Below are 16,685 nucleotides of genomic sequence, written 5' to 3' on the forward strand. Positions count from 1 at the left end.
TTTCCTCTCTCCTGTTCCAACTTCCCACCCTGGTTGCCTTAAAACTCCTGTGAATAAGATACAAATGTCTCCCTTTCTTCTCTCTGTCCCACCTATTGTGCCACATTTGGTTGACGTTTTCCCAGTTAATACTCTTGACCTCCGCCTTACTGATGCTAATTCTCATTTCTATGTCTCCTTTCTTTAAAGCCCTCTTTGCCAACTTGTCTGCCCTCTCATTCCCACTCACCCCTATATGTGCTGGAACCCACATGAATTTGACCTGACCTCCCTGGTTGGTAACGCGTGAGGCCGACTGAAGGACCTCAGAGAGTATGTCTCGCCGACTGCTTGAATGAAAAGATCTGAGGCTTGCTAGGACTGAAGCTGCATCGGAGCATATTATTACCTTGTCCTGTTTTGCCGTTTCCACCCATCGTAACGCCACCAGCACTGCCACCATCTCCACTGTAGACCCCTAGCCTATCAGATGTTCTCCTGTTGATCCCTACTCCTTTATCTGGTATTGCCACCCCAAATCCTGTCACTCCTGTCTCAGGTTTCTTAGCACCGTCCGTATAAATCATAGTATATTCAATGTGTACATTTTATGGTAAGGAGAGTAAATATGTCCCACTTGTCCCAAAAAGCAAATGTATGTTTATGTGTGAGGTACTGCCCTGCCCCTTGATATTCATTGTTTGGAAATGTTGTCACTTTACCGTGATGTGGACGTTGTCAAAGTAATGCCTACAACTAGATAAATCCTAGCATTTAAAAACACATGTTTCTACTTGGCAGAGAGAGGGATGTTTAACACCCTGACGGGTCTCCCATTAGGTTCCAATGGAAAGAAATCGGGTTCCGCCCAGAAGAGCAGGCTCTCCCACACTGCATCCACACATCCCTGAAGTCCCATCAGGGCCCCACTGGACATGTACTTCTCCACAAAGAAGAGGGGACTGCTCTACAAAATAGACGACACTATTGCAAAGACTTGGCGCTGTAAAACAATTTCTTGGTATACTTTGGAGTGTCATCCACTTCCTTGTAGTGTTTTACAAAATCTATCATGGACAGGTGGCATTTGTGAGTTTAACAAATGCAACCGCATATTTTCAATAACATGTCATATTGTGATCGGATGTGTGTGAGTATCTTGCCTCTGAGTCTCCAGCGGATGTTTTAGTGTAGACGGAGACGGGGCACTCTCCATTTAGCCCCATGTCATGTCTCATGGCACCGATTACACCACATTACAAGCCTGAGCAGTGTCTCGGTGTCCATCAATCACAATGTCATACAAACATTGGGGGATCAAGTAAACCTCCATTTTAAATCTGAAGAAAATGGCCCGAGGGCCACAAGCTTGTTTCAGGCAGCCAGTCAGTTGCATTGTACGAGAGGTTTGCGTGCTTTACTTCAGCACATTCCCATCTGACCTCTTGGACACAGGCATTGTGACAGGCTTAGAACATGGACACTGGAGCATGCAGTACAGAAATACAGCGTGGCCGACAGGCTTCGCTGTAAACTGACAAATCGTCAAAGTTAACTTTTACCGCCCTCTCGACATCTGTGATAGGCAAGTGTTCCCCACACAATGTCAGACACCCAATACAAGCCCATCCCGTCTCTAGAGTGGTCTCTGCATGACATCGGGTTGAATGGAAATGCCTCGACCCAACCTCCATGTATTGGCCTTATAATCGCACAATGGTTTGTACTTGGCCAAGTAAAGCATGCAGTTCCATGCCTACTAATCATTTATCTTGGTACTTTATGAAATCTGTAAGCAAACATTAATCCTGACTTGTTATGTGCAGGGTAATGGGTGACTGTGCTAATTTCCATAGGACCAGGGCGGACATATAACTGTTCAACACCCGCGTTCACATGCCCTTTAAGTACTTGATATGAATACTTCATTCTTAATTCTCTCATCGTAGGGAACAGGTGATTAAAAGGGAAAACAATGTCTGCATACCAATTTTTCTAGACAGTGAATCAAGGGATTTTTTTAATGAGTTCAGTTTTTCATGCCACACCGATTGGATTTTAAACAATGACTCCTCCATACAACATAAAAAAACGACAGTTAAATCTGGGACGAGCTTCACCAAATGAAGTCCCTTTCTGTACTGCATTTGATTCACAACATGCACTAGAAGACTGAAGGTTTGCACAATTGTTGACGATGACACAAGGCTCTAGGCTGCCCCTTGTACCCTCAAACCCAAAATCTAGTAGATTATAAACATGAGTCAAGCCAATCCGTCATTGAAGCCTGTTCAGTGTGCCCGTTTAGTTGGAGCAGAAAACAAGTCTGTACATCAATATATATCGAGACCTTAATGTAGAGTAGTGAATGTATGAATTGAAAACCAATGTATTTTCAAAGCTGCCCAAAAGGCTTGTGCAGATGTCCGTCTGTGTGTGAAATGAAACATTCCACCCCCCCCCCCCCCCCCACAGACCATTGTTTGCCATTTCATCCTCATGTCTTTGAAAATCTAGCAATTTTTATAATTTTATATACACACGTTAAACTGAAACTGCCAAAAAAAGAATGTACGAAAAACACTGTAAAACTTTCCGTACAATTCTCGGCCGAAGAGCCACGATAAACTGAGGTACAGCTTTTCCTGTTTATCACGTCGTCAGACATTGCTTCTATTCATTTTGAGAGATTGTTGCTTTTTGTACTGTCCATTTGTAAAAATTGTTTTAAATGTTTATACTTTTTCAAACTGCCTTTTTTGTACAGTTAACTTTATAATGAAACAGTGCAAGCTTTCCCCATGGTGTCTTGAAGACCATATTGTTTAAAGTCTGCAGTTGTGTGCTAGCTTTATGATGAGATTTATCAGCCTATATTGATGGTTACAAATATTGTGTGGGTGTGCAAGTGCAATCTTTTCTATAAAACAAAACAAAATCAATTTGATATTTTGTAAAGTTTGCATGTATGATTTAACTAATGACAAAATGAAATAGCACAAACAAAGTTTATTAAAATAATTTGAGGACATAAAGTGATTTGTTAAAGGAAGAAGAGGAGGTCATCCAGTTTCCCACTGGGCTCTTTATGGATGCTTTCACCCACAAGGTAAGCCAGCTTTTGGGCATACTGGCAGGGAGCGGCACTCTGATGATCCCCTAAAGCACAGAGAAAAATAAACTACAGCATTTGAAGTCTACAAAACATCGACCTTTACTAATGCTTTGCTGGATTAAATGTGGGTTCTGACCAGTTATTCTTTAAACATCTGAAATTCAATAACAAGTTGAACCTAACTATATATATATATATATATATATATATATATATATTTTAAAACAACTCCTGAACTGAAAGTTTCAGTATAATTGCAGTCAACGTTTGAGAAAAGAGTCCAGGATAAAACAAGCCTACCTGCCAGTTGTAGTACATGTGGCACAGCTTGTAGGTAAGCCGCTGCATGTGATCGGGCTTGAGTCCACTGGTGTCATACACAACATTGTAGTGTGTTGGACAAATGCTTCCGTTGAGGACAGCCTGGCTCACAATGTAGAAGTCATACCTAGAAAACAAAATGGTTACCGGTAGCCACTTTGAAAACACACAAAACAACAACAGCTCAAAACAAAGACATACCACCCTGGATGGGTAACCTCAGAGTCCACAACGGTGCCTGGGGGAGGGTTGGCGACATTGCCTTTTATGGAGGCAAAGAAACGACTGCTGATGTGCTTCGTCACCACCACCACACTCAGCGTGGGCCTATGACGAGCGGACGGAGAGGGTGCATGAATAAATGTCAATTTACAAATAAGTTTGAGCCATGTCAACTCCTTATAGTGTGTGAACTCTTCCAGCCAACTAATATTTAAAAAGTCCACATTTAAACCATAGTAAATGGTATAAGTTGTTTTTAGCTGTTCTGTTAGTCACAAATCAAAAGACATGAAACCGTTAAATATGGGCGATTATGTCCTCAGCACATTTGATAAACTACTTGGTGCAGCAGCTCTTTGAGCGCCATTAACAATGAAAACCTCACATGTAGTCATGCCCCATGGACTGGATGGCTTTGACGAGCTGTGCAACCTCGTAGTTGACCACGCTGTGCAGCTGGCCGTCTCCCACGCCATCTCTGTACACAATGATGCGTGTAGGCAAGCAGTTGTTGAACTTCCGATAGTCTTTCAGTGCACCTGGAAAAGAGAAAAATGTAAGACAGGTATGCCAACATTGTTGATGGAGAATGAATGTGTATAATAAAATAAATTCCTAGAAAGTATCTTGCCACATAAAGCCATCTTCGGTTCATCCATGATTTCCTGGCCTCTGTGCTGTAGCACACACTTTGAGTACCACCTTGACAAAGACATTAGAAATGTCAGACAACGCAATAGTTGTACTGTGGTACTAAATCCAGAACTGAAGTAACTAATACTACTCTAAAGCAGACTTGTGCAACCTTCTTTAGGCTGTAGACCAAGGGAGAGAATTGAAAGAAACTGTTGTAGAAACTAACCTGCTCATGCGCTGATTGAGGCTGGCCACTAGAGCTCCAATAGACCGTTTCCCAGCAACGGTGTCATGGTAGCAGTCAATGCCCACAACCATCAGCTGTTTGAGCTGCACAAAAGGTGGGAGGAATTACCAGTACAGGTTAGCAATGTCTGCATTTGTACCCCTCTCAAGCTTAAATGGACGAACACGACCTTGAACCATGCGTCTCCTTTAACCTTGGACAAAGACATTTGATTTCAAGCAGTTACAGAATTAATTTACTGAGCCAGACTTGTGAAAACACAGTAGTAACATATGGGTAAAGCTACACTGCATCGTTTGATGAAACAAAGCTTTTTATAACTACGGTCTTTTGAACAAACTCTCAACTGATCTGATTAAGAACATTTAGCAGAAAACACATAGGGTATTAAATATATGAATAGGTCCTCCGCTCCGACCAAGTCAGTGCTTGGGCCTCAATAATAAATATACATTTTCATTATATGCAATATGGGTAAAGTCATTCATGAACAAACTTCCTTTTTTGTGGCCTGAACAAGTCCTTGAAGGACTCTTTAGCGGTGCTTAGCCATAGGCCTTTGACTTGCAGTGTTCTGCCTCTACCTTCTGCTCGGGTTGTCACGATACCAACATTTTTAACTTTGATATGATACCTGCCATAAATATGATACCAGAGACAATTGTGGTATATTTATTTATAATAATACATAAAACATCTGTATGGTTCCCTTTTTACCAGCTTGATTCCTGCCCAGCTTTTTGAACACTTAACAAATGGCATTAATATTAGTATTAGCCTACAGCAAGATATGAATGAACTACATGGTGCCATTACAGCATTGATGAGACACTATGTAGGCCTTCTGTCTGTATCCGACCAGATGACTACATAGGTCCTTCCATAAGATGTTGCGGGCTGACATTCAAGCTAACTCAACTCTTAACACTGATGAGCGAAGACGAGAGACATAGATGTTGTATTGCGAAGATCACGTCATCACCCTTCTCCTCGTCTCACTCCGACCTCACAAACACTGGCCTTTTGATTAACGGTTGCCTCCCCCTGGTCTGAGACTTTGTGCAACCAGCTCCAAATCAATTAAACCCAATTGTAATCTATTCACTTTTATATCTATATCCTGGAGTGTATTGTATAAATATGACGGATACAAATGTGCAAAAATGATAAGACATTAATACAAGAACAGTTCCATTCTCCATCTTCTCAAACATCCAACAGCTTAATCCACTCGAGATCGACTCATCTTGCTTTTTCAAATGCGCCTAACCACTTCAACGTAGATATGAATTAGTGTGCACATGACTTACAGGGATTTCCACACTCCAGAGCTCTCCTCCCATCTTGCAAGCCATCTGAAGAGCAATCTTGGTTGCAACAGTCATGAGTATTTGTTGTCTGGCGAGGGTACGGGCATCGACACACTGACTGGGAATGGGGCAGTCCACACAAAGGAACTTCTTGACGGTGTCGTACTTGTCCTTCCTGTTGCTGGAGAGGACCACCACGACCTAACAAACAATTGGAAGGTCTTAACTGCTTGGAAGAGCACATCTCTATGCCTCAAAAACCACACAGCATGCAAACCTGGCTACAAGTAAAAGTTTCACGTTCATCAATTGTCGTTAAGAAATGAGTAAATATGTAAACATATGAAGGTCATCTGCACCTTTATGCATTATATATTTAGTTACGAACCATCTGTGTTTGGGTTGTAACATTACTCTGCAGGGCTCTGAGGAGAGACTCCTGATGATCGTTGTACTCAATCCTGAATGAAAAAAGAGGAGAGTTTAATGTGCTTATATAGGCAACGATAAACAGTCTAAGGTTAATAAATACAATTATGAAGTTTTTATTTCCTAAATAATCATGTTAAAAACATTTGAAGTAAAGTGTGACATGGTTATGCACCCAGTTGCCAGTTTATCACGTATAGCAAGCAAAAAAGCCTTTCCCAGTGAAAGTCAGAATATGTATATTGAAGTAGAAATTACACTAAACCTTAAAAATTAACCTCCCAAAACAGGCATCCGTCTGCACAACATGAAGCTCAAAATCCTCCCCCATCCCCCCCGCCCCACCGTTCTTATGCTAGAACTCACACGACGGCCCTCCGTATTTTAATATTGAGTGGACCCGAGACTCTGACGAGGGTCTGCATCAGGGCCTGGGCTTCAGTGCCGTTACGACGGGTGTGGAACAAGAGCCAGTTATCCAGTGGAGGAGAGCTGATCAGAGGCAGCCCACGCATCTCTTTGGACCAGTCAGCTTGCATGGGGTTGTAATCAAACTGGGTGACACAAATGATAATCTCTCAATTAAGATCATACAAATAAAATTAGAGTAATTCAAAAGAACAATTTGGTGCAACTACAAGGATATTATACCGATTTCTGTCTCTGGAAAATCCTCTCCGCTGGAAGGACTCTGCCAGTCAGCTGTAGAAGATGCTTTTCAAAATGTAGTCCCCACTTGTCCAACTCAGCTTGAGCATCTTTATTCCTATGAAATAATGTTTAGGAATTAAATAAAAGCCTTGCAGTCGAACTTCCGAACAGAGGAATTACACAAGCTGCTAGGATGAGGACCACTTAAAATATATATTCTCGCTGAAGTGTTAAGAGTATAAAAATAGTCAGGGATGAAAAGAGTAACATGTGACTAGGAAACTTGGGGCAATAACAACAGACAAAAGAACCCAGGGCAGTCACCTACTTGTGGATATTACTGACAAATCTGTTGAGGCGTCCCTCCCTTTGATTTGGTTCCAATCTGGTGTGCATGCTCAAGTCCTTCATGATGACGTAGTCGGCTCGCATCTTGTCGGTCAAGCCTGCCAAAAACATTGAGTTTGCATTTGAACCTACGATAAATTTCACTGAATGTTTAGAGTTTACCATGGATGCCAGCCAAATAAGCCAACTACCATCATCAATAACCACGAAGGATATTGATAGTCATGTTGTGATCAGAAGGTTACGCTTGTCAAAACTGAAAACAAGTGTTAACAGTTTTTAAACATAAATATACATACCATTGCTAAAAGTGAATTTAGTCACACTGGAGAATAAGATTGCAAACCTGTCAGAAAGCACAGCTCTGGGATGAGCATGGCCGGGCCAGGAGGAGGACCTCCAGAAGGAACCAGCACCTTCTTCACATGGCTCACCAGCAGCACCTGGTTCCCATCAGCGATGTCCAGGTCGTATTGCTTAAAACAGAAAGTATGAATATCTGAGCGCAAACCAGAATAGAAAATGTCCATGAATAAGGTTATATTTAGGCGCATAACTCACTAGATTTAGCCTAAAAATCATCCCTAAAGACTTCAAAATCTACTGAGTCTATATACATTGCCTTCCCTTTGGTCAATATACCAATTCTAAATTGTGCAAACTGAGTGTCAAAAAGCATTCAATGCAAACTTAAATTTGTGAGCGTGTCAGTGTGCACCTGTTGACGCAGAAAAGCTTCATTCGATTATTTTACGAGTTACAAACACTTGTCGAGTGCATGACAGCTACCGTCTTATAGTAGCTCTTGAATGAAACGTCGGTGTCTCCCTTTGTGAATGTATTGTTGGGAGTGTGATCCCATGCAATATCATCAACCCTGTAGGTCTTGTTGTTGTATACCTAGGAAAAAAAGGAGGCAGAAAAAATAATAGACATCCCTTTCCTTTGGTTATTTGGGCAACATTGTCAGAAACATGGATCCTACTTAGTGAGGACGATGAGTCCAATCAGCTCCTTGGCGCAGACCTCAGGGAATCGTTGATTTCTACACTTCTCTCTCAGGTTGGTCATAAAGTCGAGGACCGTCTCACTACGCAGCACCTTGTGGCTCACGTCAGTACACAGCATAATGGCTGACTCCAACCTCAAAATGGTGGTGGTGTAGCCTGGCCAGATGGTCAGCCTAAGGAGAGACATTCACTTTTTTCACACCAAACCTAATCAAAGTTAATCATCGATGACTGCCCATTTACTGAACTCTGCTACAGCTTTTTACTTGATTTAAACCAGTCTATTGGGAGCATTATTTTAGCTATTAAAAACACCATAACTGGTAAAAACCTTAGAGATGGTTCTTACCATCTGATTGTATTTGTTTAAAGAAAGCAGCAAAACAGAGACTTACATTTCTTAGCCTACATTTACAAAAGCAGATGTTAAGTTCATTAAACCTCCCTGAGTGCAAATAAGACTTATTTTAACAGAACTGTGTAAATATTCTACATTTACCAGTTTTAAATAACCATTTCGTAGACTGTTATACATGCACACTCCTTGTGTTGGCATATAGCCCTGCCATTAGTTTTCAACTAGCTTAATCTGTACTCAGTTTTCTTTTGTACAGCTTAATCAAAATGCAAGGTAAATGTATAGACCTGTGCTGTGGGATGTTGAGTGGATCATTGGGGTTGTAGTAGTTGCATCCAATCTGCTTCATGTTGAGCATTCTCAAGATCCTGTAAAATGTTAGCAACATTTATTTTACATTTTTAAGTTTCCAAAGATCTAAAAAGCTATATTGAATGTTATCGGCAGTTACGTTTTTGTAATCAGATGTAATGATTCACTCATATTTGAAAATGCACCATCAATAACCATATTTACATTACATTTTTAGGATATTTAATTTGGTTGATACATATACATATTACGTGCATTAAAGCAACACTATGTAACTTTTGGACCTTAAAATAACAGCTTGAAAAAAAAATTGCCGCTACAATGACTTTTAATATGACGATTTGCGTCTCCGCTATTGCCATCGGGGGTCTGTGGGGAAATAACTCCGCTATGTAAGATTCTGGAGCCGCCCGGTCCATCCAACACGTCTACCTGTCTCTTGGACCCCATCCCGACGAGGCTGCTTAAAGACGTTTTGCCTTTAATTGGCGGCTCTCTATTAGATATTATCAATGTGTCTCTGCTAACAGGCCACGTACCACACTCCTTCAAAGTGGCTGTTATTAAACCTCTCCTGAAGAAGCCCACTCTGGATCCAGAGGTGTTGGCTAACTACAGACCGATCTCTAACCTCCCCTTCCTCTCCAAGATCCTTGAGAAAGTGGTCGCAAATCAGTTGTGCGACTTTCTACATCATAATAGTTTATTTGAGAAATTTCAATCAGGATTTAGAAAACACCACAGCACCGAGACAGCACTGGTGAAAATTACAAATGACCTCTTAATGGCAGCAGATAAAGGACTCCTCTCTGTCCTGGTCTTGTTAGACCTTAGTGCTGCATTCGACACCATTGACCATGACATCCTATTACAGAGACTGGAGCAGTTGATTGGCATTTCAGGCACGGCACTAATTTGGTTTAAATCCTATTTGTCAGATCGATCTCAGTTTGTATTTGTAAACGATGACGCCTCGATAACCACCAACGTTAATCACGGAGTTCCACAAGGTTCTGTGCTTGGACCAATTTTATTTACCTTATACATGCTTCCTTTGGGCAATATTATCAGGAAACATTCCATAAACTTTCATTGTTATGCAGATGATACTCAACTATATTTATCGATAAAACCAGAGGAGAGCAACCAACTCGGTAAAATTCAAGCATGTCTTAAAGACATAAAAACATGGATGACCTGCAACTTCTTGATGTTAAACTCAGACAAAACCGTAGTAATTTTAATCGGCCCTGAGCACCTCAGAGATCAATTATCTGGTGATGTGGTTTCTGTAGACGGCATTGCCCTGGCATCCAACACCACTGTAAAGAATCTTGGCGTTATCTTTGATCGGGACTTGTCCTTTAACTCCCACGTAAAGCAAATCTCAAGGACTGCATTCTTTCATCTACGTAATATTTCAAAAATCAGGCACATCTTGTCTCAAAAAGATGCAGAAAAATTGGTTCACGCGTTCGTTACTTCGAGACTGGATTACTGCAACTCCTTATTATCAGGCTGCTCTAATAAATCTCTTAGGTCCCTCCAGTTGATCCAGAATGCTGCAGCTCGTGTTCTCACTAAAACTAAGAAAAGAGATCACATCACTCCTGCACTAGCTGCTCTGCACTGGCTCCCAGTAAAAACCTCACATCGGACCAGGAAAAACTCCCAAATAACCCTTCAGGGGGAAAAAAAGGGAAGAAACCTTCAGGAGAGCAACAGAGGAGGATCCCTCTCCAGGATGGACAGATGTGGTCGCAAATCAGTTGTGCGACTTTCTACATCATAATAGTTTATTTGAGAAATTTCAATCAGGATTTAGAAAACACCACAGCACCGAGACGGCACTGGTAAAAATTACAAATGACCTCTTAATGGCAGCAGATAAAGGACTCCTCTCTGTCCTGGTCTTGTTAGACCTTAGTGCTGCATTCGACACCATTGACCATGACATCCTGTTACAGAGACTGGAGCAGTCGATTGGCATTTCAGGCACGGCACTAATTTGGTTTAAATCCTATTTATCAGATCGATCTCAGTTTGTATTTGTAAGCGATGGCCTCGATAACCACCAACGTTAATCACGGAGTTCCACAAGGTTCTGTGCTTGGACCAAATTTATTTACCTTATACATGCTTCCTTTGGGCAATATTATCAGGAAACACTCCATAAACTTTCATTGTTATGCAGATGACACTCAACTATATTTATCGATAAAACCAGAGGAGAGCAACCAACTCTGTAAAATTCAAGCATGTCTTAAAGACATAAAAACATGGATGACCTGCAACTTCTTGATGTTAAACTCAGACAAAACCGAAGTAATTTTAATCGGCCCTGAGCACCTCAGAGATCAATTATCTGGTGATGTGGATTCTGTAGACGGCATTGCCCTGGCATCCAACACCACTGTAAAGAATCTTGGCGTTATCTTTGATCGGGACTTGTCCTTTAACTCCACGTAAAGCAAATCTCAAGGACTGCATTCTTTCATCTCGTAATATTTCAAAAATCAGGCACATCTTGTCTCACAAAGATGCAGAAAAATTGGTTGACGCGTTCGTTACTTCGAGACTGGATTACTGCAACTCCTTATTAGCAGGCTGCTCTAATAAATCTCTTAGGTCCCTCCAGTTGATCCAGAATGCTGCAGCTCGTGTTCTCACTAAAACTAAGAAAAGAGATCACATCACTCCTGCACTAGCTGCTCTGCACTGGCTCCCAGTAAAATCAAGAATCACTTTTAAAATTCTTCTCTTAACCTACAAAGCCTTGATTGGTGATGCTCCATCATATCTTAAGGAGCTTGTCGTACCATATTGCCCCACTAGAGCTACGCTCACTAAATGCGGACTACTTGTAGTTCCTAGAGTCTTAAAAAGTAGAATGGGAGCCAGAGCCTTTGGTTATCAAGCTCCTCTTTTATGGAACCAGCTTCCAATTTCAGTCCGGAGGCAGACACAGTCACCTCGTTTAGAGTAGACTTAAGACCTTCCTCTTTGACAGAGCTTATAGTTAGGGCTGAATCAGGTTTGCCCTGGTCCAGCCCCTTGATATGCTGCTATAGGCTTATAGCTGCGGGGGACGTTAGGATGCACTGAGTACCTATCTCCTCTTTTTCTCTCTTAAGGATGAATTTTCATCTCTCAATCACGTTACTAACTCTGCTTTCTCCCGGAAGTCCTTTTGACTTTCGTCTCATGGGGTCATCGGACCCTATGAGGCCATAAATCTATCTGCCTGATGGATCGTCTGGGTCGTGGAATTCCTGCTCATGACTACGCCACTGTCCTGTTGAGACTCCGCACTCCTCCTCCCCACGCCATCTGCCTGATGGATCGTGAGGTCTCCATCGTGGAATATGCCTACTATGAACTATTCATACACTCTGTCATATTCATTGAATGTATTTTAACTCTAAATCTGTCCTTCTGTACACATTACATCTATTGCATCTGTCCATCCTAGGAGAGGGATCCTCCTCTGTTGCTCTCCTCCAGGTTTCTTCCCTTTTTTTCCCCCTGAAGGGTTATTTGGGAGTTTTTCCTGGTCCGATGTGAGGTTTTGGGGCAGGGATGTCTATGTGTACAGATTGTAAAGCACTCCGAGACAAATTTGTAATTTGTGAAATTGGGCTATACAAATAAACTGAATTGAATTGAATTGAATGCAATAGATGTAATGTGTACAGAAGGACAGATTTAGAGTTTAAATACATTCAATGAATGTGACAGAGTGTATGAATAGTTCATAGTAGGCATATTCCACGATGGAGACCTCCACGATCCATCAGGCAGATGGCGGTGGGGAGGAGGAGTGGGCGGAGTCTCAACAGTGGGCGGAGTCTCAACAGGACAGTGGCGTAGTCAGGAGCAGGAATTCCACGGCCCAGACCTCGATGATCCATCAGGCAGATAGGATCTATGTCGTCTCATAGGGTCCGATGACCCCATGAGACGTGAAGTCAAAAGGACTCCGGGGAGAAAGCAGAGTTAGTAATGTGTGATTGAGAGATGAAAATTCATCCTTAAGGAGAGAAAAGAGGAGATAGGTACTCAGTGCATCCTAAACGCCCCGGCAGCTATAAGCCTATAGCAGTATCAAGGCTGGACCAGGTGAACCTGATTCAGCCCTAACTATAAGCTCTGTCAAGAGGAAAGTCTTAAGTCTACTCTAAACGAGGTGACTGTGTCTGCCTCCCGGACTGAAGGTGGAAGCTGGTTCCATAAAGAGGAGCTTGATAACCAAAGGCTCTGGCTCCCATTCTACTTTTAAGACTCTAGGAACTACAAGTAGTCCGCATTTAGTGAGCGTGGCTCTAGTGGGCAATATGGTACTCAAGCTCCTAAGATATGATGGTGCATCACCAATCAAGGCTTTGTACGTTAAGAGAAGAATTTTAAAAGTGATTCTTGATTTTACTGGGAGCCAGTGCAGAGCAGCTAGTGCAGGAGTGATGTGAGCTCTTTCTAGTTTTAGTGAGAACACGAGCTGCAGCATTCTGGATCAACTGAGGGACCTAAGAGATTTATTAGAGCAGCCTGATAATAAGGAGTTGCAGTAATCCAGTCTCAAGTAACGAACGTGAACAATTTTTCTGCATCTTTTGAGACAAGATGTGCCTGATTTTGAAATATTACGTAGATGAAAGAATGCAGTCCTTGAGATTTGCTTTACGGGAGTTAAAGGACAAGTCGATCAAAGATAACGCCAAGATTCTTTACAGTGGTGTTGGATGCCAGGCAATGCGTCTACAGAAACCACATCACCAGATAATTGATCTCTGAGGTGCTCAGGGCCGATTAAAATTACTACGGTTTTGTCTGAGTTTAACATCAAGAAGTTGCAGGTCATCCATGTTTTTATGTCTTTAAGACATGCTTGAATTTTACCGAGTTGGTTGCTCTCCTCTGGTTTTATCGATAAATATAGTTGAGTATCATCTGCATAACAATGAAAGTTTATGGAATGTTTCCTGATAATATTGCCCAAAGGAAGCATGTATAAGGTAAATAAAATTGGTCCAAGCACAGAACCTTGTGGAACTCCGTGATTAACGTTGGTGGTTATCGAGGCGTCATTTACAAATACAAACTGAGATCGATCTGATAAATAGGATTTAAACCAAATTAGTGCCGTGCCTGAAATGCCAATCAACTGCTCCAGTCTCTGTAATAGGATGTCATGGTCAATGGTGTCGAATGCAGCACTAAGGTCTAACAAGACCAGGACAGAGAGGAGTCCTTTATCTGCTGCCATTAAGAGGTCATTTGTAATTTTCACCAGTGCTGTCTCGGTGCTGTGGTGTTTTCTAAATCCTGATTGAAATTTCTCAAATAAACTATTATGATGTAGAAAGTCGCACAACTGATTTTCGACCACTTTCTCAAGGATCTTGGAGAGGAAAGGGAGGTTAGAGATCGGTCTGTAGTTAGCCAACACCTCTGGATCCAGAGTGGGCTTCTTCAGGAGAGGTTTAATAACAGCCACTTTGAAGGAGTGTGGTACGTGGCCTGTTAGCAGAGACACATTGATAATATCTAATAGAGAGCTGCCAATTAAAGGCAAAACGTCTTTAAGCAGCCTCGTCGGGATGGGGTCCAAGAGACAGGTAGAGGTTTTCGAAGTAGAAACCGTTGAAGATAATTGGTCACGGTTGATGGGAGAAAAGCCATCCAAATATACACCAGGGCATACAGCGGTTTTCAAGGCCATTCCACTTGAGGACAGATTGGCACTGGTTAAGGGCAAGAGATTATTAATCTTGTCCCTAATAGTTAAAATCTTTTCATTAAAGAAGTTCATGAAGTCATTACCACTGAGGTCTATAGGAATACTCGGCTCCACAGAGCTGTGACTCTCTGTCAGCCTGGCTACAGTGCTGAAGAGAAACCTGGGGTTGTTCTTATTTTTCTCTATTACTGATGAGTAATAGGCTGCTCTGGCATTACGGAGGGCCTTCTTATAAGTGTTAAGACTATCTCGCCAAACTAAGCGGGATTCTTCCAGATGAGTTGAACGCCATATGCTTTCAAGCTTTCGTGACGTTTGCTTTAGTTTGCGGGTCTGAGGGTTATACCAGGGAGCAAACCTCCTCTTCCTCACTGTCTTCTTCTTCAGAGGGGCTATCGAGTCCAGTGTCATTCTCAGAGAGCCTATGGCACTGTCAACAAGATGATCAATCTGGGATGGACTAAAGTTAGACCAGGAGTCCTCTGTTATATTGAGACGTGGTATCGAATCAAATACAGAAGGAATCGCTTTAAATTTAGCTACAGCACTGTCAGTTAGACATCTGGTGTAGAAACTTTTGACAAACGGAGTACACTCCGGGAGTATAAATTCAAAAGTTATGAGGTTGTGGTCTGACAGAAGAGGATTCTGTGGGAAGACCTTCAAATGCTCAATGTCAACGCCATAGGTAAGAACAAGATCAAGCGTGTGGCCAAAGCTGTGAGTGGGTTTCTGTACTCTCTGGCAGAAGCCAATCGAGTCCAACAATGAGATGAATGCAGCACCTAGGCAATCATTATCAACATCCACATGGATATTAAAATCTCCTACAATAATAACTTTATCAGTTTTAAGAACCAAACTTGATATAAATTCTGAGAATTCAGATATAAACTCTGAATATGGACCTGGTGGCCGGTACAGAATCACAAATAGAATTGGCTGTAGTGTTTTCCAGGTTGGATGTGAAAGACTAAGGCTTTCAAATGAGGTGTAGTGTAATTTTGGTTTAGGATTAATTAATAGGCTCAATTCAAAGATGGCTGCTACTCCACCTCCTCGACCGGTGCCTCGAGGAATGTGAGTATTTATATGACTTGGAGGAGTCGATTCATTTAGGCAGACATATTCTTCATGGCTCAGCCAGGTTTCAGTTCGACAACATAAATCAATGTGATTATCTGATATTAAATCATTTAGTAACACAGCTTTAGATGACAGAGATCTAATATTTAGGAGACCACATTTAATAGTCCTGTTTTGTTGCACTGCTGAAATAATGGTGTTAACTTGAATAAGGTTATTGTGTACGACTCCTCTTCTGCTTTCTTTTGATAGAATTAATTTAAGTTTAAGTGGCCGTGGGACAGACACAGTCTCTATGGAGCTCTGGGAGGGACTGGGTGAGAGGGGGCGGATGCCCCGGGGAGATGTGCTATGGGGGACACTGGGTGACAGGGATGACAGGGGCGTGGGGCTACTCTGTTTCTGCTTTATGACATTAACCCTGCGTTGTCACAGATACGGCTGTCCGTTGATCAACTTGCTTATGTTTGCAGAAACGAGACGCGCTCTGTCCAACGTGGGATGGATGCCGCCTCCTCATCAGATCAGGCTTTCCCAGAAAGTCTTCCAGTTGTCTACGTAGCCCATTATTCGCTGGGCACCACCACGACAGCCAGCGGTTGAAAGACGACATTCGGCTATACAATTCGTCTGTCTGCAAATTTGGGAGAGGGCCAGAGAAAACGACGGTGTCTGACAACGTCTTGGCATAAGCACACACGGATTCCACATTAATTTTAGTGACTTCCGAGCGGCGGGCTCGGGCGTCATTACCACCGGCGTGTATTACAATCTGACTGTATCTCCGCTTGTCCTTAGCCAGCAGCTTCAAACAAGACTCCACATCGCCCGCTCTGGCCCCCGGGAGGCACACGACTGTGGTCCGCGGTCTCCCAATTTTCACGTTCCTGACTATAGAGCTCCCGATAACCAGGGTGTGTTCCT

At 42.2% G+C, this 16,685-nt stretch overlaps 1 protein-coding gene and 1 long non-coding RNA gene across 2 annotated transcripts; one reads left to right on the forward strand and one right to left on the reverse strand.

The window, feature by feature from the left end:
- Positions 1–3,022: 3,022 nt before the first annotated feature.
- LOC130203981 (piwi-like protein 1) lies at positions 3,023–9,014 on the reverse strand. Its single transcript, XM_056430451.1, is given in 16 exon segments — positions 3,023–3,120; positions 3,123–3,138; positions 3,395–3,542; positions 3,617–3,742; positions 4,023–4,176; positions 4,269–4,339; positions 4,500–4,603; positions 5,831–6,031; positions 6,219–6,291; positions 6,626–6,813; positions 6,911–7,025; positions 7,239–7,356; positions 7,605–7,734; positions 8,048–8,156; positions 8,244–8,441; positions 8,914–9,014. Coding segments are annotated over 16 exon segments (1,950 nt in total).
- A 358-nt stretch (positions 9,015–9,372) lies between these two features.
- LOC130203196 (uncharacterized) lies at positions 9,373–14,877 on the forward strand. The gene is made up of 2 exons (XR_008833470.1): positions 9,373–9,410; positions 14,560–14,877. It is a non-coding gene; the product is annotated as an uncharacterized LOC130203196 (long non-coding RNA).
- The last annotated feature ends 1,808 nt before the right edge of the window (positions 14,878–16,685 follow it).

The sequence above is a fragment of the Pseudoliparis swirei genome, chromosome 13, assembly GCF_029220125.1.
Source record: "Pseudoliparis swirei isolate HS2019 ecotype Mariana Trench chromosome 13, NWPU_hadal_v1, whole genome shotgun sequence".
Taxonomy (NCBI): Eukaryota; Metazoa; Chordata; class Actinopteri; order Perciformes; family Liparidae; genus Pseudoliparis; species Pseudoliparis swirei.